The sequence below is a fragment of the Melospiza melodia genome, chromosome 15 (genome assembly GCF_035770615.1).
Source record: "Melospiza melodia melodia isolate bMelMel2 chromosome 15, bMelMel2.pri, whole genome shotgun sequence".
NCBI classification, from domain to species: domain Eukaryota; kingdom Metazoa; phylum Chordata; class Aves; order Passeriformes; family Passerellidae; genus Melospiza; species Melospiza melodia.
Window position 1 is genome coordinate 11,699,023 of NC_086208.1, and position 16,611 is coordinate 11,715,633.

At 37.0% G+C, this 16,611-nt stretch overlaps 1 protein-coding gene across 1 annotated transcript in view; it reads left to right on the top strand.

Moving 5' to 3' along the window:
• The window catches only part of EFL1 (elongation factor like GTPase 1), a 63,089-nt gene that overhangs the window by 18,571 nt on the left and 27,907 nt on the right, over positions 1–16,611 (top strand). The window contains exons 14-15 of the mRNA XM_063169813.1: positions 246–424; positions 1,084–1,219. Of these exons, the coding sequence (XP_063025883.1) occupies positions 246–424; positions 1,084–1,219 (315 nt within the window). The remainder of the gene's footprint in view (positions 1–245; positions 425–1,083; positions 1,220–16,611) is intronic.

The window sequence follows — 16,611 nt, forward strand, 5'->3', positions numbered from 1 at the left end:
TGCCCAGGGAAGTCGTTGAGTCACTGTCCCTGGGGATATTTAAACCATGTTACACTAAAGAACATGGGCTTGTGGTGGGACTTGGCAGTGCTGGCTTGGACTTCAGGATCTTAAAGATCTGTTTTAATGGGAACAATTCTGTGATTGGCCACATGTGACAATATAATATGTAAATATTTTTTTTCCTCCAGATGATGAGGCAGAAAGTGCTTTTATGCTTAATATATTTTTTTCTGACTGGTCAGGTGAAGAGCAGCAGCTCCCTGGTGAAGGAGACAGTGTGATCTCAAAGGCAGTGAAACAGGAAGCAGACAACAAGGAGCATTTCATTGCTTTTGCCAGAGTGTTCAGTGGCGTGGTGAAAAGAGGGCAGAAAATCTTTGTTTTAGGACCAAAATATGATCCTGCTGAGTCTTTGCATAAGGTAAGAGCTGACTGTGAACTGTTGCACTAACTTGGGATTCTTTTGAAAAACTGATGACTTAACTTCTTACACGTTTCACTCAAAAAAAAAGAAAAATGTTCCCGTTAATAATTCCAAAAAGTATCAAAGTAATTTAGGTAGTTGTGCTAATAGCTGATTGTGTCTGTAAACTCATTATAAACCATAACATTTCCAAAATAGTTTTAAGTACAGTGTTGTATTAGCTAACTGTAAATCCAATGTGTTTATTTTGTTTAAAAAAAAAAAGTGAAAGAAAAAGCAATTTTTTAAGAGAAGGTCCACAATAGTACTGGGAAAAACTGGTGTTAAATGTTTTGAGATTCTGAGCAAAGAAGTTTGTTACTTTTGAATTTACTTAAAACATTTGTTTTTTCAGTGATAAGGAAAAGCAAGGTAGAGGTAGTACACACCTAAAATTTGCCAAAGAAAGCATTATCTTTTATCTTCTTGGTAACATTCACGTCTTTGCCTCAAGTCTGGATTTTTGGGAGTGTCTGTTGGTTTCTGACATTTGAGATTTGAGATGAAAATGCTTTGGATTGCATTTTTAAGCTTTGGAATGGGAGGAGGTTTTGTGGAAGAAGTTTTTATCAGAGCTGAGTGATGAATGTCCAAATGGTGGTTTTGTGTCTGTGTAGCTGTCATCCCAGTGCTCTGCCACTGATGGTCTGCCAGCAGTCCCTCACATGACGTGCTGCACTTTGGAGAACCTCTACTTACTTATGGGAAGAGAGCTTGAAGATCTTGAGGAAGTGCCTGCAGGAAATGTTCTGGGTAAGAATTAGGATTTAATATCCTAGAGCCTGAATCCTTATGTCGTCCAAAATACACTGAAGTTGGTTTAATATGATTAATAAATATGAAACCTTAAATCCATGAATATTTCTAAGCATGTTGTATGTGCAAAAAGGGAAGGCAGTCTAATTAAATTGGGATTTCTGTACACTTTGAATAGGAGAAAAGATTACATTAGCCTGTCATCTTCAAGCTGGATGATTGCCAGGTAAGCATTGCTGCCAGGAATTGCCAAAGGCAGTAGCAAATTTCCATATTTCATAGATTGCAAGGATTATTTATAATATTTTCCCAACAGTGGAAATTCTTTAATGTGACTTTACTAGTGATGTGGATGAGTGAAGTTTTATTTATGGGTCTGTTTGAACCCTGGTGCTAAAAATTACTTCTTTTATGGCTGTGGCAATTTTTTCACTTTCTCTATGGACAAAGTTGTAAAAGTCAACTTAATCATTGAGTTATGCTCTTTTGTGCCAGATTCTGGCCTGCTTTGCTCTAGAATGAGTACTGCCTGATTTTTAGAAATTTATGGTGTATATATTCAGTAAATGAAAAGTAGGTGTACTCTGTAAGGGTTGAAATATTTTAATTTAGGCACCTAACCCTGCTTTGTCTCTTTTATTATGGGTCTAGCATTCAGAACATAAGCAGCTGGTGAATTACTTTTATTTGGAAGCTTAATATTTTAAAATTCTGAATTATACCTTACTGTGGTGTGATTCTAGTTGACTATTTGCAGTATGAAAAGAGTTTGAGTGAGTGTGGCTGAGTGAGAGTGTGTGAGAAAATATATTAAGTATATGGTCTGTTTAGTTGAAAAAGGGATTAGGAGTTTGAAAAAAAATAGGGAAACTGATCCCAAAACACTTTGCAGTAAAGATAAAATTATGTGGTCTTTGTGCCTAGCAAACAGTAAATACTCTTGGAGCTGCCTCCAGCAGAGAAAAATATATTGTGAGGATTTTGTTATGTCTTTGGTGCTAAGAGTTGGACCAAATTTAAGAAAGGTTTTTGTAACCATCAGATTTTACCAGAATTAGTTGGTAGGCCAGTGCTGAAGGCTGCTCTTCAATGAGGTCTTATTTTTCTATAAAGAAAAGCAGTTTGCTTGAGTAGGAAAAGTTCTAAATGGTCTCATATTTAGAAGAATTCATTAGAATTTTAACATCAGAATTCACAGACAATCTTAGCTATTTCATCTTTTATCATCACATCATTGTAAAATGATGTAACAAAGCAAGTTTTCATTTTTACCTGAAGCATATAAATTCAAGTCTGTATGTTGGGTTTTTAAACCCAATGGAATTTTAAAGATTTTTTTAGACTAAAAATCCTAAATGCTTTTCCTTTATTTCTCCCATTTCCCTGTAAGGCTGCACTGTTAATTTACATAAGTTCAGTAAGCTGTTTAATGATTTGATGATGATTATTCACACTCAGAAGAATATGCAATGCATTTAAATGAAAGGAATGTGTAACAATGGTGATGCAAGACTTTTATTATTCCAGTTAGCAACAGTGATTTCTGTTTGTAAGGCCATTTGTCTTGCAGCTTTAGTGCACACAGCAGTGATTTCTCTCCAGCCATATAAGGAAATTGCTTGTGGATTATCCAGTAAATTAAGGAAGCTTTTCTGAGAGCTTTGTGGTTTCACTCTGTATAATTAAGTTATTGCCATAAGGAATACACAGTTAATCATATCTGCCTATTTCCACTTTAAGCTTCATTATATGTTTTTTTTCATAAGGGTTTGGGGGTTTTTGCTATTATTTATTTGTTGTTTCTTACAAGGGAGGATCTGCTTGGTTCTAGTAAGTGGCCTTTTCATCCTTTATACTGGCTTATGGAAAGGTTTAGTGATCAAAGACAAAGCTTGATACAGAGGTCATTTTACTGAAGATGGAAGATGTAATCCCTTATTCCTTCTGCTCAATTAAAAAGAGAGCAATATTAACATTTCCTTAAAATACGACTCTCCTTTTAATTGATGAAAATCTGAGATTGCAAAACACCCCCAGCAGAAAGGGCAATGAAGCATAGTGTGTTTGTCTTAGAGACACTAACACTGGTCTTTGTTTCCATGATATCATCTGTGCAAACAGCAAGCCGTTCTAGTTGTCCCATGCTCCTTAAAGGCTTGTCCTTCTTTCCTACAGCAAAAATAGAGAAAGGAGTTTGATGTAGACAATCATCTGGCTATCCAGAGGTTTTAGCTTTAGTTTAGTGAGTGTTTTAGTAGCTTAGGTTCTTGCTGGGACACTTCCTTGGGATTATCAGTGGCACTGAGGTTCCTGCTCTGTGCAGACATCTCCAGAGGGGGTGTGTTGGACAGGAGGTGAGCCCTGGCTGTAGCCTGAAATCCACTGCTCTCTAATTTGATTATCATAGCTGTCCTTGCTAGTGCTTGGTTTCTCTTCTGAAAAGGAAAATTAGAAATGGTTAGTTAGAATTAGTAATTGATTTAGTTTAGATGTTCCTTCTGTTTGCCAATTAGTGTTAGGTATCGTGTACCAAGCTGTAGAGACTGATAATGCAGGTACACAAATAGAAGAATTAACACTACCATAAACAATTTTTCTTTTTCATTTTTTTATTAATGAAGGTTGTGGGAAAGCAGCACTTATTAGGTCTTTCCATGAAGGAAATTTACCATGAGGTAAAACAATAACTTAAATTGAAACAGTGTTGAAAGCTCCACAAAGGAGATTATTAAATGCAATTTAAATAATTTCAATTATGTTTCTATGTTAAGAATATTTGTCTAAATTAAAACTCTCTTACACCAGTGTCTTGAACTATTAATAAAGTCTGAATTACAGTGAATGCCAGAAGATGGGATGGTTGATTTACTTGTTCCCATGTAAGAATCTCTTCCCTTTATGTATATACATTTATTTATTTATTTGTTTACTTTATTTATTTGCTTGAAGCAGTCAAAGAAAAAGTACAATTACAGGAAAAGCATCACTTTGCAACAATTGTTGTGAAATTCTTATGGTTGAAGGCTATAAAAAGAACTGAGTGATCCCCAGAGTGACAAAGGAATAATCATGAGGCAGTATGTGAGGAAAAAGTAATTTGGGCTCATAAGTAAAGATTTAACAAGTGCATGCCCTCCAGATGCACAGAATAATAGCTTCTTGTTTTCTTCCTCCCTTTTTTAAAATTTTTCTTGTTTCTGTCCTATAATTGAAAACAAAATACCTTTTTTTGTTCTCTGCAAAAAAGGGTTGTTGGAGATAGTGTAAAGAAGTATTTAAAAAAAAGGGAAAAGAGGCAGTGGTTTTTTTGTGATCATATCATGCACAGATGAAGGGCTTAAGATTCTCATACCATTGAGATATTGATTATCATTGCTAAGAAAGGTAAACAAGTGCTGATGTAAAAAAAATACACATTTGAAAACACTGGTTTAGATACTTGTGTAAATGAATGTGGGATTTTTTTTATTGACTCAGTCTCATGTTTTTCCTGAATGAATCATTGAAGGATCATTCAGTGATACATTTTTGTTAATTGGAGTAGAGTTTATCTCAAGGCACGTTGTGCATGCACACACACAAGCTCTGAATGACAAGCATCTGAAATTATTGATATGTGTGCTGCTTTTTATCCACAAGTACCCTAACAATGGACTTGTGTTTGCTAGTGTGCAACACCTAGATTTTTCTTAGAGCTGCCTATACAACTATTGAAGTGCTTTTTGTGTCTTGTTGAATACTGTTAAAAGCAAAGCTTTTCCCTTGCCACTAGATTTGTAGTGCTTTAGCGTAGGGCTCATAGGAGGCTAGATGATTTCCTGAATGTTCTCAAGTGCAGTTAGCTATGTGAATATCAAGAGTTCTACCCAATTAGGAGCATTTTGTTTTTTAACTTACCAAATGACATTGTTAAAAGCAGCAATCTGGAAGTCCCTCCTGTTGCCAGCTCAGTCAGACTTCCTACATGACACACTGTTGTGTACCTTGGTGTTTCCATTTCTAAAATGCTCGTTTTCCCATACAGTGTTCTTTCATGTTCTAATTATTTATAAAGCACTGACAGGATTCTTGACATGGGAACAATGTGGTGCAGGAAATGTGGGTGATGATGGATTCATTCCTCTGGATTTTTTGGTACCTTTCTGAAGATAGGTGCCATAGAACTGCAGTAGCATGAAGAGCTGGTGTGAAGGAGTACAGCTAACCTCATTACAAGGTGTCTAACAAGCATTTTATTCCTTTAGGACTTCATTGAACAATTTAGGGGCTTTTAATAAGCAGTCTCTGTTAAGAGCAAAGAGCAGCTGCAAGCAGCAATGCCATTTTAAAGGCCCAGAATGGCTTTCTAGGCCTGGTGCCAGCTAGCAGGCATTGCCACCTTCTGTGAGAGCACTAGGAACACGCCTGCTGTTCACCAGCCTTGTATTTCTGTGCAAACATTTGGTGGGCTAATTTCACTCTCTGAATCAGTAATGTGATTATTTAAAAAAAAATTAAATAAATAAAATGGGCAGCTTGAAGTGATTCCAGCTGCAGGGGCTGTCTGAGCCCAGCCTGCTGTGGAGGGTGAACACAGGAGGGCAGTCTTCCTCCAGAATATTACTGAACTTAGCCCAAAATACTGAATGAAACAAAGAAAACTCAAACCTTTGTCTTCCGTTTTGGAATACTTACAATTTTTATCTCTAACTGCCATCTTATAATGTCTATGAAATTGCCTTCTAAGGCTAAAAATAGCATTTTTAGTTTGTTTTTAGTAATTCAGCCCTGTTGAGGAATAGGTATATAATTTAATAGATTTTGTTGTTGACTGACATTTGATCTCCATGAACTGTTGCATTTACCTGACACCGTAGTATATATATTATTTTCCTACGCAGTTAGTGTTTTATTAATAGTTAGATTGTTGAAACATTGAATATGTTCAATTTGTTTCTTTGAGCTAAAGACATAATAGTTAATCTGTTGCTTGGCCTCTTTCAGAGCTGGAAACTGAAACCATTTTCTTTAACTCTATTTTTGCTGTAGTGGATTTAGTCCCTTTGCAGTTCCTGCTCTTTGCTTTTCTAACAAGGCAGGCTGAGAAATTTGTATTGCTTAGAGGGCAACATAGCATGACATAGTGCACAGCTAATGAACTAGCACCAAATGAAATTAGAACTGTATTTTGCTGATCATCTGCTGAGATTCCCTTGCCCTGTTTGCCTTATCATTCCATGTGGTTTACTCTGGGGGCTTTGACTTGACAAATTTAATTGCAAAGGAAATAAGGGATTCATTACCTTGTTTTCAAATCAATATCAAGATATCACTTGAGAGGGAAAAAATATGCCATGTCTTAGGTCAGAGTTATAGCACTGACATGTGTCTTTATTAACTCAGCTAAATTTTTTTGTAAGCATACTTTGAATGGTTAATAGTTCCCTTATAAAGCCCTTTTTGTTGAGTGGGTTTTTGGTGGGTTTCTTTGGTTTTTGTGGTTTTTTTGAGAATTTAAATTGCTTTTTGAGTATTTTTTCTGTTTTTCTGACTGAAGCTTATTAAGACTATAAAAGGAAATCATAAGTGTAGTAATCCTTTCTGAGGAGAAACACTTCTAAATTCTCTAGTGCCTCTGGAATGTTCTGTGCTCTAATTTTCAGGAGTTGATTATGAGATCTCACAAATGTTTTTAGTCTTGCCACTAAAATACAAGGGGTTTTTAAATCATAGTTTAAAATTTGAACTGTATAAGACTATTTAAGCTAAAGTCATAATACATTCATCTATAACAATGCCTGTAAATTTGCTCTTGACCCCTGCTGGATTATAATGTCAAAAAATGCAAATGATTAAGTTTTTGAGGAAGGGGAGAATGAAATGAAACATTCTATGCCAGTTTTATAGCAGCTTTTAATTTTTATAATCTGTAAAAACGGAGCTTTTGTGTGAATGGAAATTAGATTTCTATATATTTTCTCAAATGTGAGGCAGGCACTCCTGATTCTTTTGGGTTTGTATGCACACAGCTTCTTGCTGCTGCTTGAAGTTTCCCAAATAATACCAGAAGGAAAACTGCCCAGACTTGTCAGTGTTGGTTGTTGCTGCTTGTGTGCCTGTGGGCAGCAGTGGGGCTAACAAGAACTGAGACAGTTTCATAGCACTGCTGCTTGGAGGAGCTCAGAGCACAGCAGCAGGCACATGTTCTGCAGCTCCTTAATATAAACATCCAGAAATAGAGTGGGCACAGGCTCTGAGGTGCAGGCACTTGTCTGTTTATCACCCCAGAGTTTATTGCAGAAATAAATGATTCTTGGTCATGAGACTTCAAATTTGTCCAGTGCCTGTTATCACACTGCTCTTCATTGTTCAGAATTCAGGGCCAGTGGTAGAGGGGCTGACTCCTCTTGTGTCAGAGTGGACAATTGACCTCTGCAGTCACTGCCCCTGGGCAGATGTTACTCAGCTTTTCAGTAGCTAACTGGCTTTAGGTCACAGGTACTACTTGGCTTATCTCCAAAACTTCCAAATCTTCTCTGAGTGCTTGGATGGGTGTAATTTTGCAAGTCTCTTTAAAATGAGAAGACAGGGATTTCCCCCAGTATTTCACACCTTACTGTCTTTAAGTCACCATCAGTGTACTATTTTCAGTCTTTTCCTCAGTGAAAGTGTGTGTAAAAATAAAGGGAGAACAGTTATCTGCAGAAATATCTGTATTTATTACTTGGCTAATGAACCTCTTTTCCAATACTGTATGAAGAGAAGAAGTTACAGTAGTTAATATAAATTATTTATCATCAATGTAAAATGGTAAGAGAAATCTTAAGGTGAAGTTTTGAAATTATTTGCTCAGCTCACATCTGCAGTGTTGCATTTGTGTATTTTTACAGCACACTGAGATGCGTCAGTGATCATTTGGGGAAATGACCTCATGTTTTCATTTGAAGAGCCTGAATGCTATGCCCCTTAGTCTACTTATAAAAATTGCTTGGAGCATGTTTTCTTTTCCTTTGGTGTGTTGTATATTTTTAAAGGCAGTATCCTCTTTAAAACTAGAATGTCAGCATTTTTCAGTAGGTATCTGTAGTGTAGCTGTTTGCTTGCTCCTTTCCTCTGATGTGGTTCTAAGGGAAACCATCTAACTTGCCTTGATTGGTGGAAAATCTCTAAAGAGACTTTAGTGTCCATTACTCAATGAAGAATTATAACAGAGGAGCCACAGTGACTTCAGTTTTGTTCTCAAAGTTAATAGCATTCCATTTCTAAGAAAATCCTGCCTGTAAGTGCAGCTATGAAATGCTGGATCAAGAGTGGGAAACATCAGTTTGGGACATCAGGGCACTGGAGTCAATGTCTGAGAGACTCAGCAAACAGGCCTCACTTGAGGAGTTAGTGTTTGAGGCTCAGTTTTTAACAGAGGTGTAAATTACCTGATTTAGCAAGGCTCTGTATTTAGACTATATATAATTGAAACTTTTATCCCCCTGTACAAAATGGCATTAGGCTTTTCTTCCTTCTGAATTAAATATGCTAGAGAATTGCCTTTCCAGAAGTTGTTGCCATAGAACTCAAACTTTGAGAAAGCTGTTTTGAAGGAACATTTCCTTTATTTAATGTGACCATGGGTTTCTGAAATTCAAACGGAGTATTCAGTGTCATTTCAGAAGTAGGTGCAAAATAATTGCTTTAAGCACAAATGGGTTTGAAAATACATGCCTTTCTGCATGTAAATTCATGTATAGTCATTCAAACATGAAAAAGACACCATAAATCAAATCTGTTTAGGAATGTGGCCAATTACCAAGGCAGAAAAGAAGTTCTATATTAAAAGAATTTGAGGTTTTGCAGTGTTATTTATGGAAAATACATCTCTCTTGCTACTGTGATGGTGCACATGAATCAAATCCTGAAATCTTTGAAAAGATGTATGTACTTTTAATCATCTGGCTATTCCTTTCTCTGTTTTTGGCAGGTAAAGTTCAATTTCCATCAGATGAATTAGGTTGCATCTTCATTGCACAGGTAGTCAGTTAATGTACTAAAAGGTAGTTGTGAAATGTAGACATTTGTCAGTATCAAATCATGGTATACTTCGGGGCAGGTAACTAAATAAAATTGTAACTGGAATACTGCCTTGTAGGTGTCATTTAGGCTGGACTTGCACTCAAGTGTGCAGTTGCAAAGATACAAAAGGCTGTGAAAGATGACATTAAATCATAAAGTTATCCATGTGGATAATCATTGTTTTTAATACCATAGAGATGTATTTCATGTGTGTGCACCTCTGTTGCTAACACAGCTTCTCTCTTGCAAGGCCTCAAATACAGTCCTGCTTCTTTATTCTTTGCACTCTTGAGCACTGTGCTTTTCCCAACACAACCCAAATAACTCAAATAATTGTATTAATGATAGAAAATATTCTCATTCATGGTATTTTTACTTCTGCAATTTACCATGTGTAGCACTTTGGGCAGGGGAGGAGCAACTTGGATCTAGAAGTTACTTTAGTTGTCTCAAAATGTCTCTGTGCCCTGAAGTGATGGATAAATAAACATGGTTTTTCTAGGCAGTGTAGGCTTTATTATTACATGTAGTTTGTCACTACTTTTGCATAGTTACTCACTTCTGAGTATTTTCTTAAAAGTCTTTCCATTTTCACCTTTAGTACACAGGAAGTTGCTCTCTGTATGTGTTTAGCAATAAAAGATTTACAGTTCTTGTGAATATCTAATCTTCTCTGTTTCTGTGTAAAATCTTTGCTAAGGTTCTGCAAATTTGAAACTCCTTTATGTAAATTTGATTGAATAAGGCTTTTCCCCATCTTTAAACAAATATCCTGTGAACAAAACAGTTCGAAAGAACAAATTTAGTGGTTTTCTGTACATATGTTTCAAGAAACTGAAACTCAGTGGTTTCCACTGAGTTTCAGTTTCTTGAAACATATGTACAGCTCTCTGATAAGGATTATATTTTGATTTGTATATGAAATATCTCAATATTCAGGGCATCTGAGTTATGATGATTCCCTGACAAATTAGGGTAATTAGAGAATTGTCATGTAATTTACATGTTTTTACAAGAACTGGCTATAGGAACCAGTTATCTTGTTTTATTCTTATACTGTTTTCTTACTCCCATTTAGCATGAAGCCAGAGGGCACTGTTTTTCATACAACACAAGAAGTTCTGCTATTTCAGCTTTGGATGAAGGTCTCATATGGATTCTCAGTACTGTCAGTGTAGTGGAAACTTTGGATTGTAGTTTTTAATGTACATTTCTTCATGCAGAAAATCTACAAATGTTTTGACTCTAAATTAAATTAATCTCACCAAGTAGTCTGAGAGCCAAAAATCTGCAATCAGCGTGGTTCCTACTTATTAGCTCCACTTGGAAGTGTACAGGTTTCAGAGGCAGTGTAATGTTAAGTAAAGCCACTGCCATGAAAACGTCTTGTTCAGCTTCTTTTTTTTTTTTTTTTTTTTGACACTTTCTTTGTCCTGAGAAAAGCTACTCTTTTATAGAAAAGGAGCTCCTCTCTGAATGTTTCTTTAACTTTCATGGCTACACTAATTGCCTTCTGCTCGGATTAATAGCTGGACTGTAGAAATTAGGCTGGACCTCCCTCAGCTGTTTTTGGAGTGTTAACATGTCTCTGAAATCGACCCTTTTCCCCCTAAGCTCCCCAGCCCAAATCTTACTGTTAACCTCTTGTTTTCCCTTTCTATTCCACCTTTCTCTCTCCATCTGTTATTCTACCTCTACTTTTAATTTGTGTTACCTTAGTTATCCCATGTCAATAAAGTAAGACTATATGAGAATATTTTAGTTAACCACAGCCTAAGCAGACGAAAAAGCTTTTCTTTTAACTGGCATTATTTATGCAAAACCACTAAACTGTGAGGGCAATTTACTTGAATGTGTTCTAAATTCCTGGAACACTTACTAATGTGAAGTGTAAGGGGGAGAGGAGCAGGATTCCTGCTTTCCCACCTGGTGTGGAGAAGTGTTCCTCTTACTGTGTGGTAGCCCTGTAATACCCAGCATCCTTACAATAAATAAATAAATACTGTCTGTGGCTGTGAAATGCCACCACTTCTACATTTGGCCGCAGAAGCCTTCATTTATTGCTTTGGATATTTCTGCTCTGCTTCCATTGTCTGTTGCTACCAGAGCTTCTTCAAGGAGTTCAGAGAAAGCAGTGAGGGTTGCACTGAGGGCACGGGAGTCGGAGTGGGGAAGACCAGTTTGGAGTTGTTTTTGCACATAACCCCACTGAAGGGACATGATTCACAGAGAATCTCAATCCTGTGTAACAAACAGCAAGGTTCAAAAGTCAAGAGCCTGTTAACAAAGGCTGTGTTTCAATGACTTATTTTCTAAATATTATCCCAGATTTGGATGTTGTTGGTGTCTCAGCTGAAATTGCAGAAGTGTTGTGAGGGTTGTTTGGCCTGTGTCAGGCTGTGAGTCATGGAGCTGGCTTTGTCTGGGCTGTGAACTGTGGGGGGGACTTAAGGCACAGCTATATTTAGGATTATCAACTGATGTCAAACTGTGGAGCACTGCTAAACAACACTATTAAAGGGGCAGCACTGGATAGTTTGGGTTCAAAGTTTAGATTGTTTGTAGTGCTTTTTGATTTAGTAAATAATTGGGAAAGCTGATATTTACTAGAAGTATTCTGCAAACCAAGCAGTGTAAGTTTCAACTCCATTTATATTTACCTAGTAAAACGATTGTAATTTCCTGGTCAAAATGGTATGGTTTGAAAAGAGCAAGCCTTGATAGTACTTCTAGTTTTACATGTTTCACAATCTGAATGGGTAAGAACATTATGTATAAAGAATTGTTAAATTCTAGTCATAGACAGGAAATAATGTTTGAAGGGCTGTAAACATTGAGTTGCCTTAAGATGCAGAACACTTGCTCACCTTACTTTGATTGTATTTTAAATTTTGTCATTAATGCCTGGAACCAAATTTAGATATCTTTTTACATCTAATTAAGACTTAAAGAAGTATGGTTCTTTTCTAAACTTTCTTGCTTCCTGCTACCTAATTCCTTCCAGTGAGATCTGTTATGTATAGGGGCAAAATTCAAGAGTGATTTTTAAAAATTAGAAGTTCCATTTTCCAAGGCTGCTCCTCTGTCATGACTGTCATGGTCTGTAGCTAATGGTTTTTTGTGAGGTTTTACATTTGGTAATCTCCATGTATGTTTTGGTTGATAATTCACCTAATTTGGTGGAGAGAATTTTATATTGCAGTCTTTGCTTCTGGTCCTTGTCTGTGTAAAAACAGTGGGATTGCAGTAGGAAAACTGCAGGGAGTGTAAGGACCCCAGCTGTGATGTGAGTCAAAGTTTTTCCGACAAAATAGAGGTAATTTCTGTCATCCCAATAAATTGGAAGTTGGGAAGTTTTTTTCTAAGACTCTTGATGTTGGTTTAAGTGCACTCTTATTGTCTTGAATGTAGCCAGACCTGTGCTGAGACAATGTACTGGTGGGAAAATAGAAAAGCTCCACTGTGAGTGTGTAAGTTTTACAGTTGTTTAAGTTAGTGTATGGGACATGAGTCTGTCTATCTGTTACTGACATTTTAAGCTTCAATGAAATGCCAGCTTTGATACAAGTCTGTTTCAGTGACTAACTGCATTTCTGAAACATAACATTGAGCAACTAATACTCATCCAAAGGCTTGATGTTTTCCAAGTGTCATATGTTAAGATTTGTACAATATTGAAGTATTGGGTCACCAACTGGTGTGAGCTGCATGGCTGTGAACTCGTTACTGTAAATGAAAATGCAACCTGCTGGTAGTTCTTGTTCCATCACTTATTGCACTTACACAGAGACATTCATGCCCATTCCCCACTCTTTAGGCTGCTGGAGCTGATGAGGATCAGGCAGCTGAAAGCACACATGATTGAGAAGCTCTCAGAATGGGATGTAAAAACGTCTAGAATCCCGGTGGTTATATTTTTCGGAGCTTTTGCACAAAAGAATAATTGTTTTGTGATGTTCAAATAGAAAGTTCTCCGAGCAGTGTTGCTAACAAAGCCTGGATTCCTGTGGACTGATGTCCTTAAAATCCTCAGCTCCCCTCTCTGCTGCAGTTGCGTCCCAGTTGGCTGCGGGGCTGCGCGTGCTGGTCGCCAGGCAGCTGCTCCAGGCAGGACATGCAGTGATCGTGTTTGCCTGCCCTTTCTGCAGTGAGATCACCAATTTTGGTCTCCCTTCAGTACTTAGCCAATGATTTTACATAACTTGTGGAAACTTAATTACACCTGAACCCTCTGCTCTCTCTCGCTGGTGAGCTTAGTGGAAGTTGACAGCATGTTTAGAAGTTGTTGAGGGGAGCCTGTGTGATTACAGGAGTTGCGTTTACTTTGGAAATGGGACTAAAAACATACTCCATTTTTAACAGATTCTTTTGTGTCCACAGTGCCATCGGGAAGTATGACATACTGTGTTGAAAGCCTTGCCTCTCAACCAAAAAGAGTCATTTTAGTGCTCAGGCATTTTTAGCAGAAATGCCTCTCATTTTTAGTAAAAAAGGTTTATCTATCTGGAAGTGTTCCAAGGTTTTTCAAGCTGATACAGAGCAGTGGCAAATGGCCACATTTCTTTTGTTCAGAAAAGCAGCTGACTTTTCTTTTCTGTGTTTTAAGGTTTTGCTTTGTCTTGAAGCAGCATCTGAGCCACTGCTGCTGCCTGTGGGTGACACTGGATACCTCATCTGTGGGTTCTGCTGCTTAGGCAGCACAGTGTCAGCCAGCCTGGCCTCCTTTGGGAGGGCACAGGGGTGGGGCATGGACACAAATAAACTTCTTTGACAGCCTAGAGGTGTTAAACTGCTCCGTCTACATAGATGGGAAAGAGAGACAAGATCTCTAACAGGTTTTTGGAGATGCTGGTTGTTTAACCTGGTGTTGTGGTTGGTGTCATCATGCCATTGGGGTTTCACTAGGATTAATATGTTGATTTGCCTGTTCTTGGATAAAATGTCAGAAGCAGCCTCTTAATGCATTGAGAGTTGAGGGAGTGCAAATTGGGTGAGAGGGAAAATTGCTTTTTATTATATTAGTTTTACTCTGTTTATTTAGTATCCTGAATTGTCTCACCCAGAGTCTGGCAAATGCTGGTGCTGGGGAGCCAGAAGTGGGGACAGGCTTGGTGTTTTAGGGGATAGCTGGCTGTGGGTCATCCCAGCTGTGTTTGAGATGGTGTTCTCAGACTGCCTTTTGGGGTGGGGTCTATTTACCTTTTATCCTTGAATGCAAATGAATTGATCAGTGCCTGGTGATATTCCTGTAAGAAAGGGAATTAAAACACAGGGTTTTCCACATGTTGTGGTGTTAAAGCTCCAAGCTCTCTCCCTGGTATCTTTTGTCACTGTGAGGCTCATGCCTGTTTGTAGCAAAGACAGCAGTGTTGGGGATGTTCTCAATCCATATAGACTCATGTGATGTAAATAAAATTCAATCTTATTAGTTGTTTTGTTAGGGTTTGGGCTTTTTAGCAACAAGGCATTAAAATCAAGATTAGTTCTATTTAATATCTTCATTTTAAAATACAGGAATGTTTTAAAGCTCAGTTTAATAATGTGGTCCTCTGCACTAGTCCTAAGAATTCTCATACCTTAGGAATGATCTCAGTTTCTTTCCCATTTTTTTCTTGTCCTAGAGCTAATGGAAGTTAATATGTTGCAATATTTTAGGAAGTCAAAATTATGCAGACTGCAAATTACAGTAATAACTCTCAATGATACATTAACTGAAGTAATCAGAAATTAGGGTGAAAATTACAGTCTTCTTTCCTTTGGGGGAAACAGGTTTGGAGGGATAAGGAGGATAAATAGCATTCCTAACTTTTAGGGTTTTTTTACGTTTTAAATATACTTGATTTTGGTATGCTTAGTTTACTCAGAGGCAGACTGGCAGTACTACTTAATGTGAAGCTGACTTTTAAAATCCATTGTTTAAATATAATTTTGTGGGAAAATAAGAATCATTTTCAATCTGAAGTCAATATTAATGGCCCAGTAACAGGTTTTCATGTGGCAGCAACTTCTTTTATTCTTTTTTTTACAATTGGAATGCATTTTCTGTTTATTTTTTAATTAGTTTAGCTATTAAACTGGAGCCTGTGATAAATAACTCATTATCAATAACTTCCTAGGCTGCTGATATAACAAGTGTATTTAAGACATCCCTGTTCCCTGTAATGCCATCTGTTTTACACCCGTTATGTCAAATAGTCCAAATCTGAGACATTTGAAAGGTGCTTTATTTGGTTAGAATCCTTCTGATTAATTATTTCCCAAAATATTACTGCTTGTGTAACTACAAATGAGCTACTTCAAGGTTTCTTTTAGTTTGATGTGAAATTTTATATTCTTCTTTATCCATCTTGAAAATTACTGTATTTAAAGTAAACATCAATTTCTGTATAATGTAGGCTGAAGCAGTCCATTATTCATGGTGCTTTGGATGAACCCTAAGCCATATTTCCCAAGGCAGCAAAATCAGGCAGCATAAATCACTTAGAGACAGATGTGTTGGGGGTGGGGAGGCTGCCTTTAAAAGAGAGCATTAGGCATTGGGTCAGGTCTTGGAAAATTGAATTTTAATTAGTTACTTGCATGTCTTACAAGTTAACAGGATAAATGGTCAATGGCTCAGGCATTTCCCACAGGATATTGTACACATTTGGTAGGCAGTGTGCTGCCTGTGCTGTCTGGAATATCCTCATAGCTGGTTAGTCTGTATTTGCATTTATCTGATGTATTGGATGATAAAGGCCTTATGTTCTTTCTTCAAGTAATGAAATATAAATCACATGTATCGGGATTCTACAGTTAAACATAAATCAGCACGTGGATGGACAAAATTTAATGAGCTTTTGAACTAACTGCCATTGTCCTTTGTAATTGACACTTCTGGTAGTAGATTCTAAATTCCCCATGTACCTGGGATATGTAGGGATATGATCATGTAGCTTTTTCTAGGCAAACACGACAAAACTTCCAAGACTTCTAAAATTAATTCTTTGCAAGATCAGTGCCTGAAGGCTTAATTAATTTTAACATCTTATAATTGATTCTGCAAAGTAACAGATGTTAGTTATATTTTACAATCTTCTTAAATCTACTGTTTAAGAAAACAGTATATACATGAAGTCTGCCCATTTTCAGGAAGCATTACAAGAACTGAATAAAGCCTAAAATGGCATTTGCTCTTTGGGTGGTTTGTAGATTATGCTATAACTAGTCATTTGATGTTATTTTGCTCTGTTACAGGAAGCATTTGATCAAGAAATTAGAAAGAATTTAAGTTTTCTATTGTGCTGAAATCCCTAATGAATTTTAGATCTTTGTTCATTTGCATCTTGCCTCTAGTGGTCTCATAA